Raw genomic sequence first — 12,786 nt, 5'->3', positions numbered from 1 at the left:
TGAGCTTGGGATCTCTCATGAAGCTGCAGGTAAGATGTTGACCAGGGCTGCAGTCACTTGAAGGCTTGACTGTGGACTGGAGGATTGGCTTCCTGCCTCACATGGTTGGCAGATCTGTGCTGGCTGTGCTGGCTGTTGGCAGGAGGCCTCCGCTCCTCACCTTGTGGGCCTCTTCACAAGGCTACCGGAGCAGCCTCACAACATGGCGACTGGCTTCCCCAGAGCGATCGATCCCAGAGACAGACGCTGGATTGCCTATGACAGCTGAGCCTTAGAAGTCACATAGCGTCACCTCTGCCATACTCTGCTGGCCACACAGGTGAGCTCTAAGTCAGTGTGCAAAGAGAACTCACAAGGGCGTGAGTGGTCAGAAGCGTTGGGAGCCATCTTGGAGACCGGCTACCATAAGATATAGTGCCAAATTCTGGGGGTTCATGGGGAGAAAGGACTCATTCACCAGAGCAGGCTCTGGAGTTAGGGTAGGAGAGTCAGAGGGAAGTGGCCTTAACTCTACACTTGGGAGGAATGTGCTAAGAGAACGGTTGTATCCCCAGTCCCCAGATTATGCCTAATTTTTGGTAGGTTCAATTCAGTTCAGTCACTCAGTCATGTCCAACTCTTTGTGACTCCATAGACTGCAGCATGCCAGGCTTCCCTGTCCTTCACCAACTCCCAGAGCTTGCTCAAACTCATGTCCATTGAGTCCGTGATGCCATCCAACCATCTCATCCTCTGTCATCCCCTTCTCCTCCAGCCTTCAGCCTTTCCCAGCATCAGGGTTTCTGGTAGGTACTCAGAGGTTAATCATTGGATAAAGCATCAACAAGGCAAAAAAGGGGCCCAATGTGATTTTATGTGTCTAAAGTTAGGGGAGGAGTGGTCATTATGAGGCACCTGGATGGTAGGCAGGAGGGAGAAGGTGGGGGTCCCCTTAGGCAGTGTTCCTGCAGTGGAGAGAGGGCTGGAACTTGCCTGCTTTGCCAGGAGACCTGGCTTCAGCAGAACCATGTAACCATGGGGCAGCGGGCAACTTCCCTTCTGCCCACTCCCCTGCAAATGAACTTGAACTTCATTTAAGGCTGGTTCTCTTCAGCCTTCTCCCTTGGCAAAGCTTTTGTCGCTTAGGAGGTCTCTATTTTGGAGAAAATCGAATCCACATGGTTTTGAGATTTTGTTCTTTGAAGTCTTTTTCTTTGTAGTCACATCAAAAATGAGATGTCCTGGGAGTCCTTCACATCTCCCCTCTCTTAAAAACAGGAAGAGCTCTTTGCCATGTTCACACTCACCCTGGAGCAGAGAGTTGTGGGTTTGGGTGGATTCAGAGCTGAGTTTTGTTACCCAGACTCTTTCTTCAAGGTGTGGGGTCTTAAGTCTGGTCTCAAATTCCGTTTTTTACATTTAAATATTTATTTAATTACTTAGCTGCACCAGGTCATAGTTGTGACACACGGGATCTTTGATCTTGGTTGCAGCATGCAAGACCTTTAGTTGCAGCGTGTGGGATCTAGTTCCCTGACCAGGGATCAAACCTGGACCCCCTGAATTGAGAGAGTGGAGTCTTAGCCCCTGGACAACCAGGCAAGTCCTCATCAGGCCCCCGGTCCACTGTGGCACCCTCAGACTCCTCCTGAGCCTCCGTGTCAGCAGCTGTTTCAGTGCCCAAGTGTATACTGGCTTTGACTGCCAGCCTAGCACCAGGGAAAGTAGGCCAGGAACCTCCTCCCCTTGCTACAGGTAAGCCTTGCCTCTCGAGAGTCCCAAATGCTGTGCAGCAGCGCCCTCTGCTGGCCTGTCTTAAGACATCCACATCTGGCATCTTCGTGGTCCAGAATTTCAGACTTCTACTTTGCTACAAAAGGCAGAGGGGAAATTCAGGCCTGGACCTGCCCAAGGTGCCCCCAGTGAGCAGCAGCACCAGAAGCAGAGCCCAGGCAGCCGAGCCTCCTGGAATATCTTTGATCCCTCACTTCACAGTCAATCACCTGTAATTTTTGACTTGGAGCATCAAATTGAATGAACCCTAGACCCAAATACAGTCGTAACATGGCTCTGAATAGACTTTCTCAGAGAACTGTAAGTAAAGTAAGGAATCCTGCCCCAAGTGAAGAACTTCAGTAGCACCTTGAAAATCAGGCACCAGAACCAGACTCAGGAAAGGGACCCCAGAATTCCCATTATCTGAGGCTGGCACAGAGCGATGCAGGAGGTACAAACACCCAAAGAAGAAAGACAGCCACGCCCATGGCTGTGGGGAGTTGTTAAAGGTCCCTCAGCAGAGGGGAGCAGAGGTGCTGAATGTAGGAAAGACAGGTGGGAGACAAGACAGATGAGGGCCCTGAGGGTCCCCAGATGGAAAGAGGAGCAGGGGATGAGCTCTGGGGATAGACAGAGAGCAGGGTCTTTGCCACGGGGCGTCAGGCAGGAGCAGGAGCTGGCCCAGGGGTGGTAGGTGGGCGCAGGCAGGGGATCTGAGCTTGGCCTGGAGTGTTGAGGATGTATAGACCCGAGGCTGGAGAGACTCAGGGTGCAACCGGGAGGCTCCCAGCCTTTCTACCTGGCACACAGATCGCCCAGTGTTCTCACAGTCGCCCCCTGTGGCATCTCAGGCAAATGATCCCCTTCCTGAGAGCAGAGACTGATGCCGACCAGAAAGGACAAGTGAGAAACGGGATGTGCACCACTGATTGTCAGAGCACTGCCCATCTGCATATCCTCACTGCCGCTGCGTGGAAGCCGTTCTGGGGGTTACCTTTGGGGAAGGAGTAGAGGAAGAAAGGAACTGGGGGATCTTTCTGGCCCCAGCACCCCAGGGAATTGACATCTCTTTGCCTCTGTTGCTTTACCTGCTCTCTCCCAAGGGTGGGATGTAGTGTGCATGGCAGCACCACAAACACTGCTCGATTGTAGGGATGCCAGGACCAAGCAGCAGCCCAGAGCCCTCCCTAGGCTCAGGGTCTTGCCGGGTCTAGGGTTCTCTGGCCGGCCCCCAGCTGCCACGAGAACCAGGTCCTCCCCACCTCCCTCGGTGGTGAGCCTCCTGGGCAGATCTGTGGCCCACATTTGGGGATGGAGCACAGAGCTTCCGTCTGGAAAGGAGCTCACACCCTTGGCACTGCTGCAGCTCATTAGCAGTTCAAGCAGCCGCTTTCTGGGCTCAGGAGGCTGTCCCAGGGCTCCAGGGCCTCTGCCTGCCAACTCAGGACCTTCCCGTTTGGTGCCAAACTGAGGGACTGAGGGAATGACAGCACCCCCTCCCCCGGCACCTGCTGGGTGGTCCTCCGAAAGAGTGGGCTTGGGGGAACTGGCAGGCTTGCCACCTGTGGACAGGCTCCAAGGTGAATTCACAAAACAATCACTCTTTGGAGACCTTTGATTTCTCATAACTGTCCTGGCACGTGTCCCAGGCATGGCGGGGCACAGTTTGGTTGGTTGCTACTGGTAGCTCTCACTTGTTTCAGCTCTTTTAGGATCAAGCCTCAGTAGCAGACTCTGTCTTGCTTTGGAGGAAGGAGCCCTGGGAAGCTGTCGTGCTATGATGGCCTGGGGGATGTGACATAGCTGTGTGTGGGGGAGAAGGGCAGGCCCAGCAGAGGCCCCTCCCTGAGACCTTACCCCTTGCCATTTCCTGCAACCTCAGGTGCTAAGGCCAGATGCCCTGCTGGGAACTAGCAGGACACTGGGGGCTCCAGGGAGCTCTCACTCCACATAGCCAGATCATGTTTCTAGTAAGCATGTACCTCCAGCTGGGGCCTGGCTGGGTGCAGGACCTGCCTCCAGAGTGGGACTGAGAGAGAGATGAGAGATGACTGACACCCCACCCCCAGCCTTTCAGACTGGACAGTGCAGGCTGAGCCTGAGCCTGGAGGGAGCTGGGTCCCTGCAGAGTTTGACATGACCTTGGCCATCCGGGTCCTGCTGTCTCTGGGCCCAGGGCACCTAGTGGGACACGGCTGGGATGACAGTAAGCATCCCTGCCTGAGGATGGACAGGGAAGAGAGGGCCCATGACTGATGGGGCTTAGCAGAGGCCCAGGGAGACATGAGCACCCCGCTGCCATTTCAAGGCAAGGGGCTGGACAGGAAGGTGGGAGGGATGAGAAATGTATGGGAAAAGGTCAAGAGCAATCTGTTGGGTTGTTCCTAGAATGCCTCCCCAGCTCACAGCTCTGGGGTCATGAGACCCCCTGACCAGACAGGGTCTCTTTAAACCTCCCTACGCCCTCTATGAGCCACCCTGTCTCTGTTTTACAGGTGTGCACAGTAGAATCAGCAGGAGATTCTTTGTGACCTAATGGTAGGGTCTGGCTGGGCAATGTGAAATCTGGAGGGCAGTCTGGGAGGCTGGAACCACTCATCTCCCATGTGGAATTTCTTCCTCAGTGAAACCTCCATGTTGCTCTAAAGCCTTTCAGCTGATTGGATGAAGTTTGCTCATTTATCAAGGATAAACTCCCTGACTTAAAATCAGTTGGCTGCCACATCCACAAATTCGCTTCACAGCCACACCTAGGTTAGTGTTTGATTAAATCACTGGGTACTGTCACCAACCAGGCTTACACATAAGGGTGCCTATTGCCGGGGGTGACACCAGTGCCTACTCCCAGCTGCTGTGAGGAGAAAGTGAGGCTGTGCCCAGACCCTGACTTGAACATGTCTTCAGGGCAAGGCAGCACTGGCTCCGTGGGCTTGTCTGGAGCGTGTGGGTAGAGATAAAGGGGTATGCATTTAGGGCTGGTGGAAAGTGTCTCAGTCAAGGTAGCTGAGCTAGGTTTGGGCCTGCTTGTCTGCTGGGGGTGGGGGCTGGTCCAGACGGCCTTGGGGGTGAGGCATCAGTAGCTTCTGAGACCTGCAAGGTTCACACTTCCAGAGGCACTGTGTGCTTGCTACCTGGCCACCCAGACCTCATGTCTAGGGAGCAATCAGAGGAAACTTCCAGGCTAGCCTCACCCCTCCTGAAGGCCTGGCCAGGGACAGGCTAAGAGTTTCCAGGGCCCTAGAGATTCCTACCTGGCCCAGGTGCTCTCGGCAGGGGACTCTGTGCCCTCAGCCAGGGGCGCTGCCGGACCTTCAGATCTGGTGGGGTCTGCCCTGGGTGGTCCACTGTGGCAGCCAGGTCTTTGGGAATAAGCTCAAATCTGTCCACGCACCGCTAAACCTGTAACTCAGATGTGATAACTTTCATCTCCTAATTTGACCAGTTTTCTAAAAGATTAAAATCTATGTAAAATTTATATGACATACAATCACCTTCCTAGGACTGGGGATAGTGGTAACACCTATTTCATAGGGCTGCTGTAGGAGTAAGCCCAGGTGCAGTGAAGATGCCTGATTTCAGTGCTCAGGACATGTTGGACATTATTAAGACAGTATTTAGAGATGATTTGGAGCCCACCTGGGCTAGGTATTTTCCACACATTATTTCAGTGATTCAGGAATAGACCAGATTTTGAAAGCTGGGGGCTTGCGAAAGATGTGGAACATGGGGTGAAGAGCCCCTGACTGCTAAAGTTGTTATGGATAATTGTCTGTCCTTTGTATTTTATTGCAAAGCTGTCCATGGCTTTCAATCAGCTCAAAGAATTGAGAACTTCTGATTTGGATGATAGTTGGATGTGTGTGCATGCCAAGTCGCTTCAGTCACGTCCGACTCTGTGACCCCATGGACTGTAGCCTACCAGGCTCCTCTGTCCATGGGATTCTCCAGGCAAGAGTACTGGAGTGGGTTGCCATTCCCTTCTGCAGGGGATCTTCCCGACCCAGGGATCGAACCTGTCTCTCCTGTGACTCCTGCGTTGCCTGCAGTTGCAGGCAGATTATTGACCGCTGAGCCACCAGGAAAGTTAGCTGGGCATTCAATTACAATTATTCCAGCTCTGTTTTAGCTGAAAAGATGATGTGTCCATCCAGCTAAATAATTCAGTCACAGAGTGACCTTGGTGTTTGTAATCAAAGACTTCCTCATGTTCCTTCCTCTTTACCTCTTGTCATTTGAAAAATGTCCCTGAAATCACTTCCAGTGTCTCAGAGATGTGAATAACTGCAGGTGGATACTCCCTGCCAGCCCGGGCTCTGTGCCTTTAAGGTCCACCGGGGGCGTGATGTCAGCACCCCGAGCGGGGAGTGGGGCAGCCCGATGTGGAGGAGGACCTGCTTGCAGGGAATCCATGTCCCTGACTTCACCCATCTGGCGCGCTTGCCCGCAGGCCCTGTCTAGAATACACTGAATGGGCACTGACCCAGCTCCGGGAAAGCGAGGCGCCGCTGCCGGGGCCATGGGCAACTTCCAACTGGAAGACTTTGTCGCGGGCTGGATCGGAGGTGAGCGCAGCCCCGGACGGGAGGGATGGAGGGACCCCCAGAGGGGAGTGTGGACGGGGACAGCCCTGCCGGACAGGAAGAGAGCGAGGCGGCGGGCGCTGCACGGGCTGAGTCTCCACGCGGTGCCTGATTCGGGAGCTCCAGCCAGCCACCTACTGCCCACACACTACCCAGGAGCGCGCCGCCCGCCGCCAGGCTGGTCTTGGGGCTGCTCGCCTGCTGCCGCGCGAGCCCCACTCAGATTCTTCCGGAGCCTGCGATTGCCTCAAAGTTCGGGTTTGCAAAACTTGATCCTGATCCGTAATGATTAAACCGCCCATCAAAAGTGGACAGCCAATGGAGCATCCCGGCGCGTACACTCCCTTCGGCGCCCCAGTGCGCACCTGAATTTGGGCACTCCTGGGAATTTGTAGGTGAGGGTGGCGCTTGACCACCGCACGCCCAGGATGCGGAGCCCGGCACCACGGTCAGGCTGGCTCTTCGGGCTGTTGGGGGAGCTGGAGCGCAGAGCTGGGGACTCAGCACCGGCCCCAGACGCCCCCTGCCAGACAGGGGAAACCCTTATGGTTTTCAGCTGCTGCCAACTGTCACACCTCTCCTCTGGCACTGTTGGGCGGGCTGATCCCTACCTACCGCTCCTGGAGCCGCTGTCTGCTGGGTGTGTTTGCTTGGGCAAGAGTCACATCCACTGCCTCCCTTCTTGATTCTTCTCTGTCCGGTAGGGGGTCGGTCTGTCCCTCCTCTTTATTCAACTATTGGAGGTTTGAGAGACTTTGCTTATTGTAAAATACAGTCTTTCTTTTGGCTCCATCTAAGAGGATCATTGGGCTTCCCTGGCGGCTCAGTGGTAAAGAATCCACCTGCAATGCAGGAGTTGCAGGAGACGCAGGTTCAATCCCTGGGTCGGGAAGATCCTCTGGAGAAGGACATGGCAACCCACTCCAGTATTCTTGCCTGGAGAATCCCACGGACAGAGGAGCCTGATGGGCTACAGTTCATGGGGTCGCAAAGAGTCAAACAGGACTGAAGTGACTTAGCACACATGCTCGCAAGAGGATCATCAGAAAAGAGATGTTGATGAATGCAGCCCCTCCCCAAAGACAAAGTAAAATACCGGCATGCTCAGGTAGAGACTGTGGCCATCGCGTTTGTGCCCCACCAAGTGTCCTAGGTGTGGAGACCAGGAGACCTGTAGGAAAGGGAAAAACAGAAACAGAGCATCTAGAATCAGTGGTTCCTCTTCTGGTGGCCCCTCCCACCCAGCAGGAGTCCATGTCTGTCCCCCAGAGGTGTAGGGCCCCTGTTTCTCACCCTCCCAAGCAGAGGCGATTTCTTTCACTGGGTGCAGTTCTGTTGCACAGACTCCCTTGGATAGGGCTACATTTACCCGCCATGGGGCTGTGCCCAGAGACCCAGTGGGCACATCCAGGCCCTCTTCAGACAAGCTTTCTTCTGTTCAGAGGGAGAGACTTTCCTTGACTGCCCCTTCAGTAGTCTGATCAACTTCAGTAGGGCTGCCCGGGACGTGATTTGAGAAATGTCCTGGAGGGGGAGGCTACCAGAGTGGCTGAAAACCTCTGATGACACAAGGACTCCCCACCTCACACGGCAAGTAGTGGGTCATCCTTTATTTGGAGATTGGCCTTACTTTGTTTACGTCAACAGGTTTCTGCTTCCATGAAATAAAGATGAGTGTAGAAGCAGGGAATACTTATTAAGTATCAGGTGCTGTTTAAATGCTATCTGTGTGCTCAGTCGCTCAGTTGTGTTTGACTCTTTGCGACCCCATGGACTGTAGCCCACCAGGCTCCTCTGTCCATGGGATTCTCCAGGCAAGAATACTGGAGTGGGTTGCCATTTCCTCCTCCAGAGGATCTTCCCGACCCAGGGATTGAAGCCACATCTCCTATGTCTCCTGCACTGGCAGGTGGATTCTTTACCATTATGCAACTTGGGAAGTCCCTAAATGCTATATACTTTTAAAGTATATAGTATACTATATACTTTATAAATGCTATATACTTTTATTGAGGTTATTTTACATATCATAAAATCCACTCATTTCAAGTGTACAATTTAGTGATTGTTAGTAATTTTACTAAGTGGTGCAACCATTACTGTAAGTTAGCTTTAGAACATTTCATCCCCCAGTAAGATCCCTCACACCTATTTACTGTGAAGCCCCATTCCATTCCTCTCCCTCTGGGCAACCACTAACCTACTTTCAGAACCTGTTACAAATCTACAGTCATGGAGATTTCCCTCTATGTTTTAGTATATGATTTCTATAGTTTTAGTGCTTCCGGATAGGTCTTTGGTTTCTTTTGAGTTAACTTTGTATGTGGTATGAAAGTGAAAGTCACTCAATCTTGTCCAACTCTTTGCGACTCCCTTGGACTATAGAGTCCATGGAATTCTCCAGGCCAGAATATTGTAGTGGGTAGCCATTCCCTTCTCCAGGGGATCTTCCCAACCCAGAGATCAAACCCAGGTCTCCCACATTGCAAGTGGATTCTTTACCAGCTGAGCCACAAGGGGAAGCCCAAGAATACTGGAGTGGGTAGCCTATCCCTTCTCCAGCAGATCTTCCTGACCCAGGAATCAAACCAGGGTCTCTTGCACTGCAGGCAGATTCTTTACCAACTGAGCTATCAGGGAAGCCCCTATACGGTATGAGGGAGAGGTCTAACTTTATTCTTTTGCATTGATACCCAGTTATCCGAGCACCTTTACCTCCCTTTCTATAGGGTGTTTGTCCTGGAGGCAAGGCCCCAGTTTTGCTCCATTCCCTTTGCCTTCCTCTGTGTGTGAGCCTATGCCTGAGGTCCCCTTCTGGTGATTGGGCGTGGACCGAGTAAGTGAATGTAAGTGCCTGGGTCCTCTGTTCAGTCCTGAGAGCCAGCTGGTGCAAGTTCAAAGTCCAGGGGCTGAGTAACCAGCAAGTCTTCTTGATCCCCAGGTGCAGCCAGCGTCATCGTCGGCCACCCCCTGGACACAGTCAAGGTACAGTAGCCATGTCACCATTACCTTTTGGAAAGAGGCCTGGAGCCAGTCTGCCTCCAGTAATGTGCCAGCTGTTTCTGATCCCCAGAAGGTCGCCAGCCCAGGGCCAGCTCTCTGTGCCAGTCCATGGGGGTGGAGTGCTGGGAGGCCCAGCCTGGAATGCTCTACCCTCATTGCTTGGCAGTGATTTTGTTTTCATGAATGCTCCATTTCTGCCTCCAGGTTCTCAGGAGCTGCAGGGGAGAGGGCGGGGGCACTGGGAATGTTCTCCTGCACGCCTCTGTAAAACTAAGGAACCAGAAAAGGCTTCCAGTGTGAGGTGACATCTGAACCAGAATCTAAGGTCAGGCGATTGGAGAAGATATCCCAGGCACAGAGAACAGAATGGGCAGAGGCACTGAAGTGGGGACACCGCCTGGGGGCCATGCTTAGGAAGGGCCAACATGGCCAGTTTTGCTGATGCCTCAGGTTTCTGAAAGCAGCTATGGATCAGAACCCAGGAAGGGTAGGTGGGCAGTCAATCCTTGTAGGCCTTGAATATCAGCTTAGGACTCTGGACCTAGGTTGGGAATGGGAAGCCATGGTAACTTGATGGAGCCAGCAAAGCCCCTTGGCATTGAAATCATCCATGCCCCTTGTTCTTCAGGTGTGGAAACTGGCCCAGAAAGGGGAAAGGCTTATCCCAGGTCACCACAAGTTGAAGCACTGAGAAGTGAGGTGCTACAAAGGGACATCTGATTCCACCCCCACCCCTGCCTCCTGTCCCCGTGCTAAGCAGCACTCACAGTTATACCCTGAGAAGGTGGCCACGAATAGTGCCTCCTCACCCTGACTTTTGCATTCGCATCTAATGCTCTGCCAGGATTGTGCACAAAGAGGAACCTCTCAGGCCCTCTTCCAGGGGCCGTTGTGGCCCCCTTCCTCCCCATCTTCCTCCCTATGCAACTGTGGGCCCCTCCTCCGTCAGAGCCCAAGTCTGCTCTCTTCTGATGGGGAGGTCAGCCTACATGTCTAAATAGTTGAAGGTATTTCCTGGCTCCTCAAGTCCCTCACACAAGCCCAGCCTTTTGCTCATATGTCAAACACATCCTGGATGCTTTCTCCATGCAGGTGCTGTGGGGCTGGCAGGGCAGAGGTGGTGGACTAAGCAAGTCCAGTCCCTGCCCCTGCACACCTAACAGCCATGTTTCTGACCCAGGCAACCAGTGTGTTTCCCTGATAGAGCATCCTTCCCTCACCCACAGCCTGGCCAGGGGCTGGTAGAGCCTGTTTGGAAGCCCCATCCTCATCTCCTGCCCCTGGCATGGCAAGCCTGGCCACCCTGGGCCGCATGTCACCTGTAAAGGATAAGACTCTTCCTTTTCTCCACCCCTCCCCCTGAATCTCTACAGGAAAGCTTTCCCAACACATCAAATCTAGTCTTTGTTCCACCTGAGAACCTCTCTGTTGAGAGTACCAGCCTGATGATGCCAGCTTCCATGGCTGGCCTCTGGGTCCAGCCCGTGGCTGGCCTGGGGCCCTTGTTTCTCTCCAGAACATTTTCCTTCCTTCTGGTTGGCATTTACTCTAGAGTTCCTATTTGCTGAGAAAGGTCTGGGCCAGAGTCCCAGAGTCAGAATAGCCTGGAGTCCAGTTCCCACTTCCCGCATTTTCTCCCTTAACCTCCCTGAGCCTCAGTTTCCTCATCTATAAAATGGACAGTGAGCCCCTTCCCCAGTGGGGCTGTCATGCAGATTGTCACGTTGGCAGCAAGGGGAGAGCAGTGAGCAAGCCCTTCTGTCCTGAAGAGCACATGTGCTGGAGTGTGGTGATGCAGACAAGCAACTTGTCCCAGGTCCCCAGTCTCCCCCCCGAAAGAACCAGGCTGGAAGGACCTAGGCTGCTGACCTGGGGCAGAGACTCCCACCTCACAGGTGGGAGAGCCAGGCTGGCTGCTTGGGGCAGCAGAGCTGGGTCAGGACTCACCGCAGGCTCCTGGCACACCTGGTATGCTTAAAGTTTATGTCTGATGCAGTGTGACCAGGGTTTTCTAATCAGGGCTCAGCTCTCTATAGACCAGCGAGAACACTGTAAGAAAATAAATTTGCATTGTTTTAAGCCACTACATTCATCATATGTTGTTACAGCAGCAATCAGAAACCTATACAGGGAATCAGCTTTTTTCATCAGTGAGGTGGGGATAGTATCCACACCTCATAGCATTTGTGGGATTCTGTGAGATAAGTTCCGTAAGATGCCCAGTATGTCCCCACTGGTCTATATTATGTGCTAGCTCCTGTCACAGTTGGAGATCCTAGAGGCTTGAACTCTGCTGCTGGCATGGGTGTCAACTTCCTCAAGGGCTGACAGACCTTTGCTCTGGTCTAGGCCCAGGGTGAAGCCTTCCCTGGGCTTTTCTGTGGCCTTACTCAGACCCTCTGCCTGTCAGCGGAGTCAGCCTCCATTAGAGTATGCCACCATCTCATCCTCCAGTCAGTCAGTGCAAGGGGCCGAGTGCCAGGGCCACGCTCTGCTCCAGGGATGAGAGGAAAATACAAGATGGCCCTGTTCCACAGGGGGAACCCAAATGCCCTACAAAGCCAATGGAGGTGACAGAATTCCAGCAGAGCTATTTTAAATCCTAACAGATGATGCTGTTACAGTGCTGCACTCAATATGTCAGCAAATTTGAAAAATTCAGCACTGGCCACAGGACTGGAAAAGATCAGTTTTTTCCAATCCCAAAGAAGAGCAATGCCAAAGAATGTTCAACTCCTGTACAATTGCATTCGTTTCACTTGCTAGCAAGGTTATGCTCAAAATCCTTCAAGCTAGGCTTCAGTAGTTATGTGAACTGAGAACTTTCTGATGTGTAAGCTGAGCTTCAGAGAGGCAGAAGAACCAGAGATCAAATTGCCAACATTCGCTGGACCATGGAGAAAGCAAAGGAGCTCCAGAAAAACATCTACTTCTGCTTTATTGACTGTGCTAAAGCCTTTGACTATGTGGATCACCACAAACTGTGGAAAATTCTTAAAGAGATAGGAATAACAGACCACCTTACCTGTCTCTTAAAAAACTTGTATTAGGGTCAAGAAGCAATAGTTAGAACTGGACATGGAACAACTGCCTGGCTCAGGATTGGGAAAGGAATATGTCAAGGCTGTGTATTGTCACCCTGCTTATTTAACTTCTATGCAGAGTACATCATGCAAAATGCTGGGTTGGATGAAGCACAAACTGGAATCAAGACTGCTGGGAGAAATATCAATAACCTCAGAAATGCAGCTAATACCACTCTAATGGCAGAAACTGTAGAGGAAGTAAAGAGCCTCTTGATGAGGGTAAAAGAGGAGAGTGAAAAAGCTGGCTTGAAACTGAACATTCAAAAAACTAAGATCATGGCATCTGGTCACATCACTTCATGGCAAATAGAAGGGGAAAAAGTAGAAGCAGTGACAGATTTTATTTTCTTGGGTTCCAAAAT

The 12,786-nt window shown here is 52.5% G+C and overlaps 1 protein-coding gene across 3 annotated transcripts in view; it reads left to right on the top strand.

Annotated features, from left to right (window-relative positions):
* Positions 1-6,131: 6,131 nt before the first annotated feature.
* The window catches only part of SLC25A48 (solute carrier family 25 member 48), a 46,069-nt gene continuing 39,414 nt past the window's right edge, over positions 6,132-12,786 (top strand). For all 3 annotated transcript variants that reach the window (XR_006269012.1, XM_043465457.1, XM_043465456.1), the window contains exons 1-2: positions 6,132-6,317; positions 9,277-9,320. Coding sequence is in view for 2 of the 3 variants with exons in the window: in XM_043465457.1 (XP_043321392.1) it covers positions 6,224-6,317; positions 9,277-9,320 (138 nt within the window). In the remaining variant the exon portion in view is untranslated. The remainder of the gene's footprint in view (positions 6,318-9,276; positions 9,321-12,786) is intronic.

Source organism: Cervus canadensis, chromosome 4 (assembly GCF_019320065.1).
Source record: "Cervus canadensis isolate Bull #8, Minnesota chromosome 4, ASM1932006v1, whole genome shotgun sequence".
In the NCBI taxonomy this organism is placed as follows: Eukaryota; Metazoa; Chordata; class Mammalia; order Artiodactyla; family Cervidae; genus Cervus; species Cervus canadensis.
This window is presented reverse-complemented; position numbering and strand designations above follow the sequence as displayed.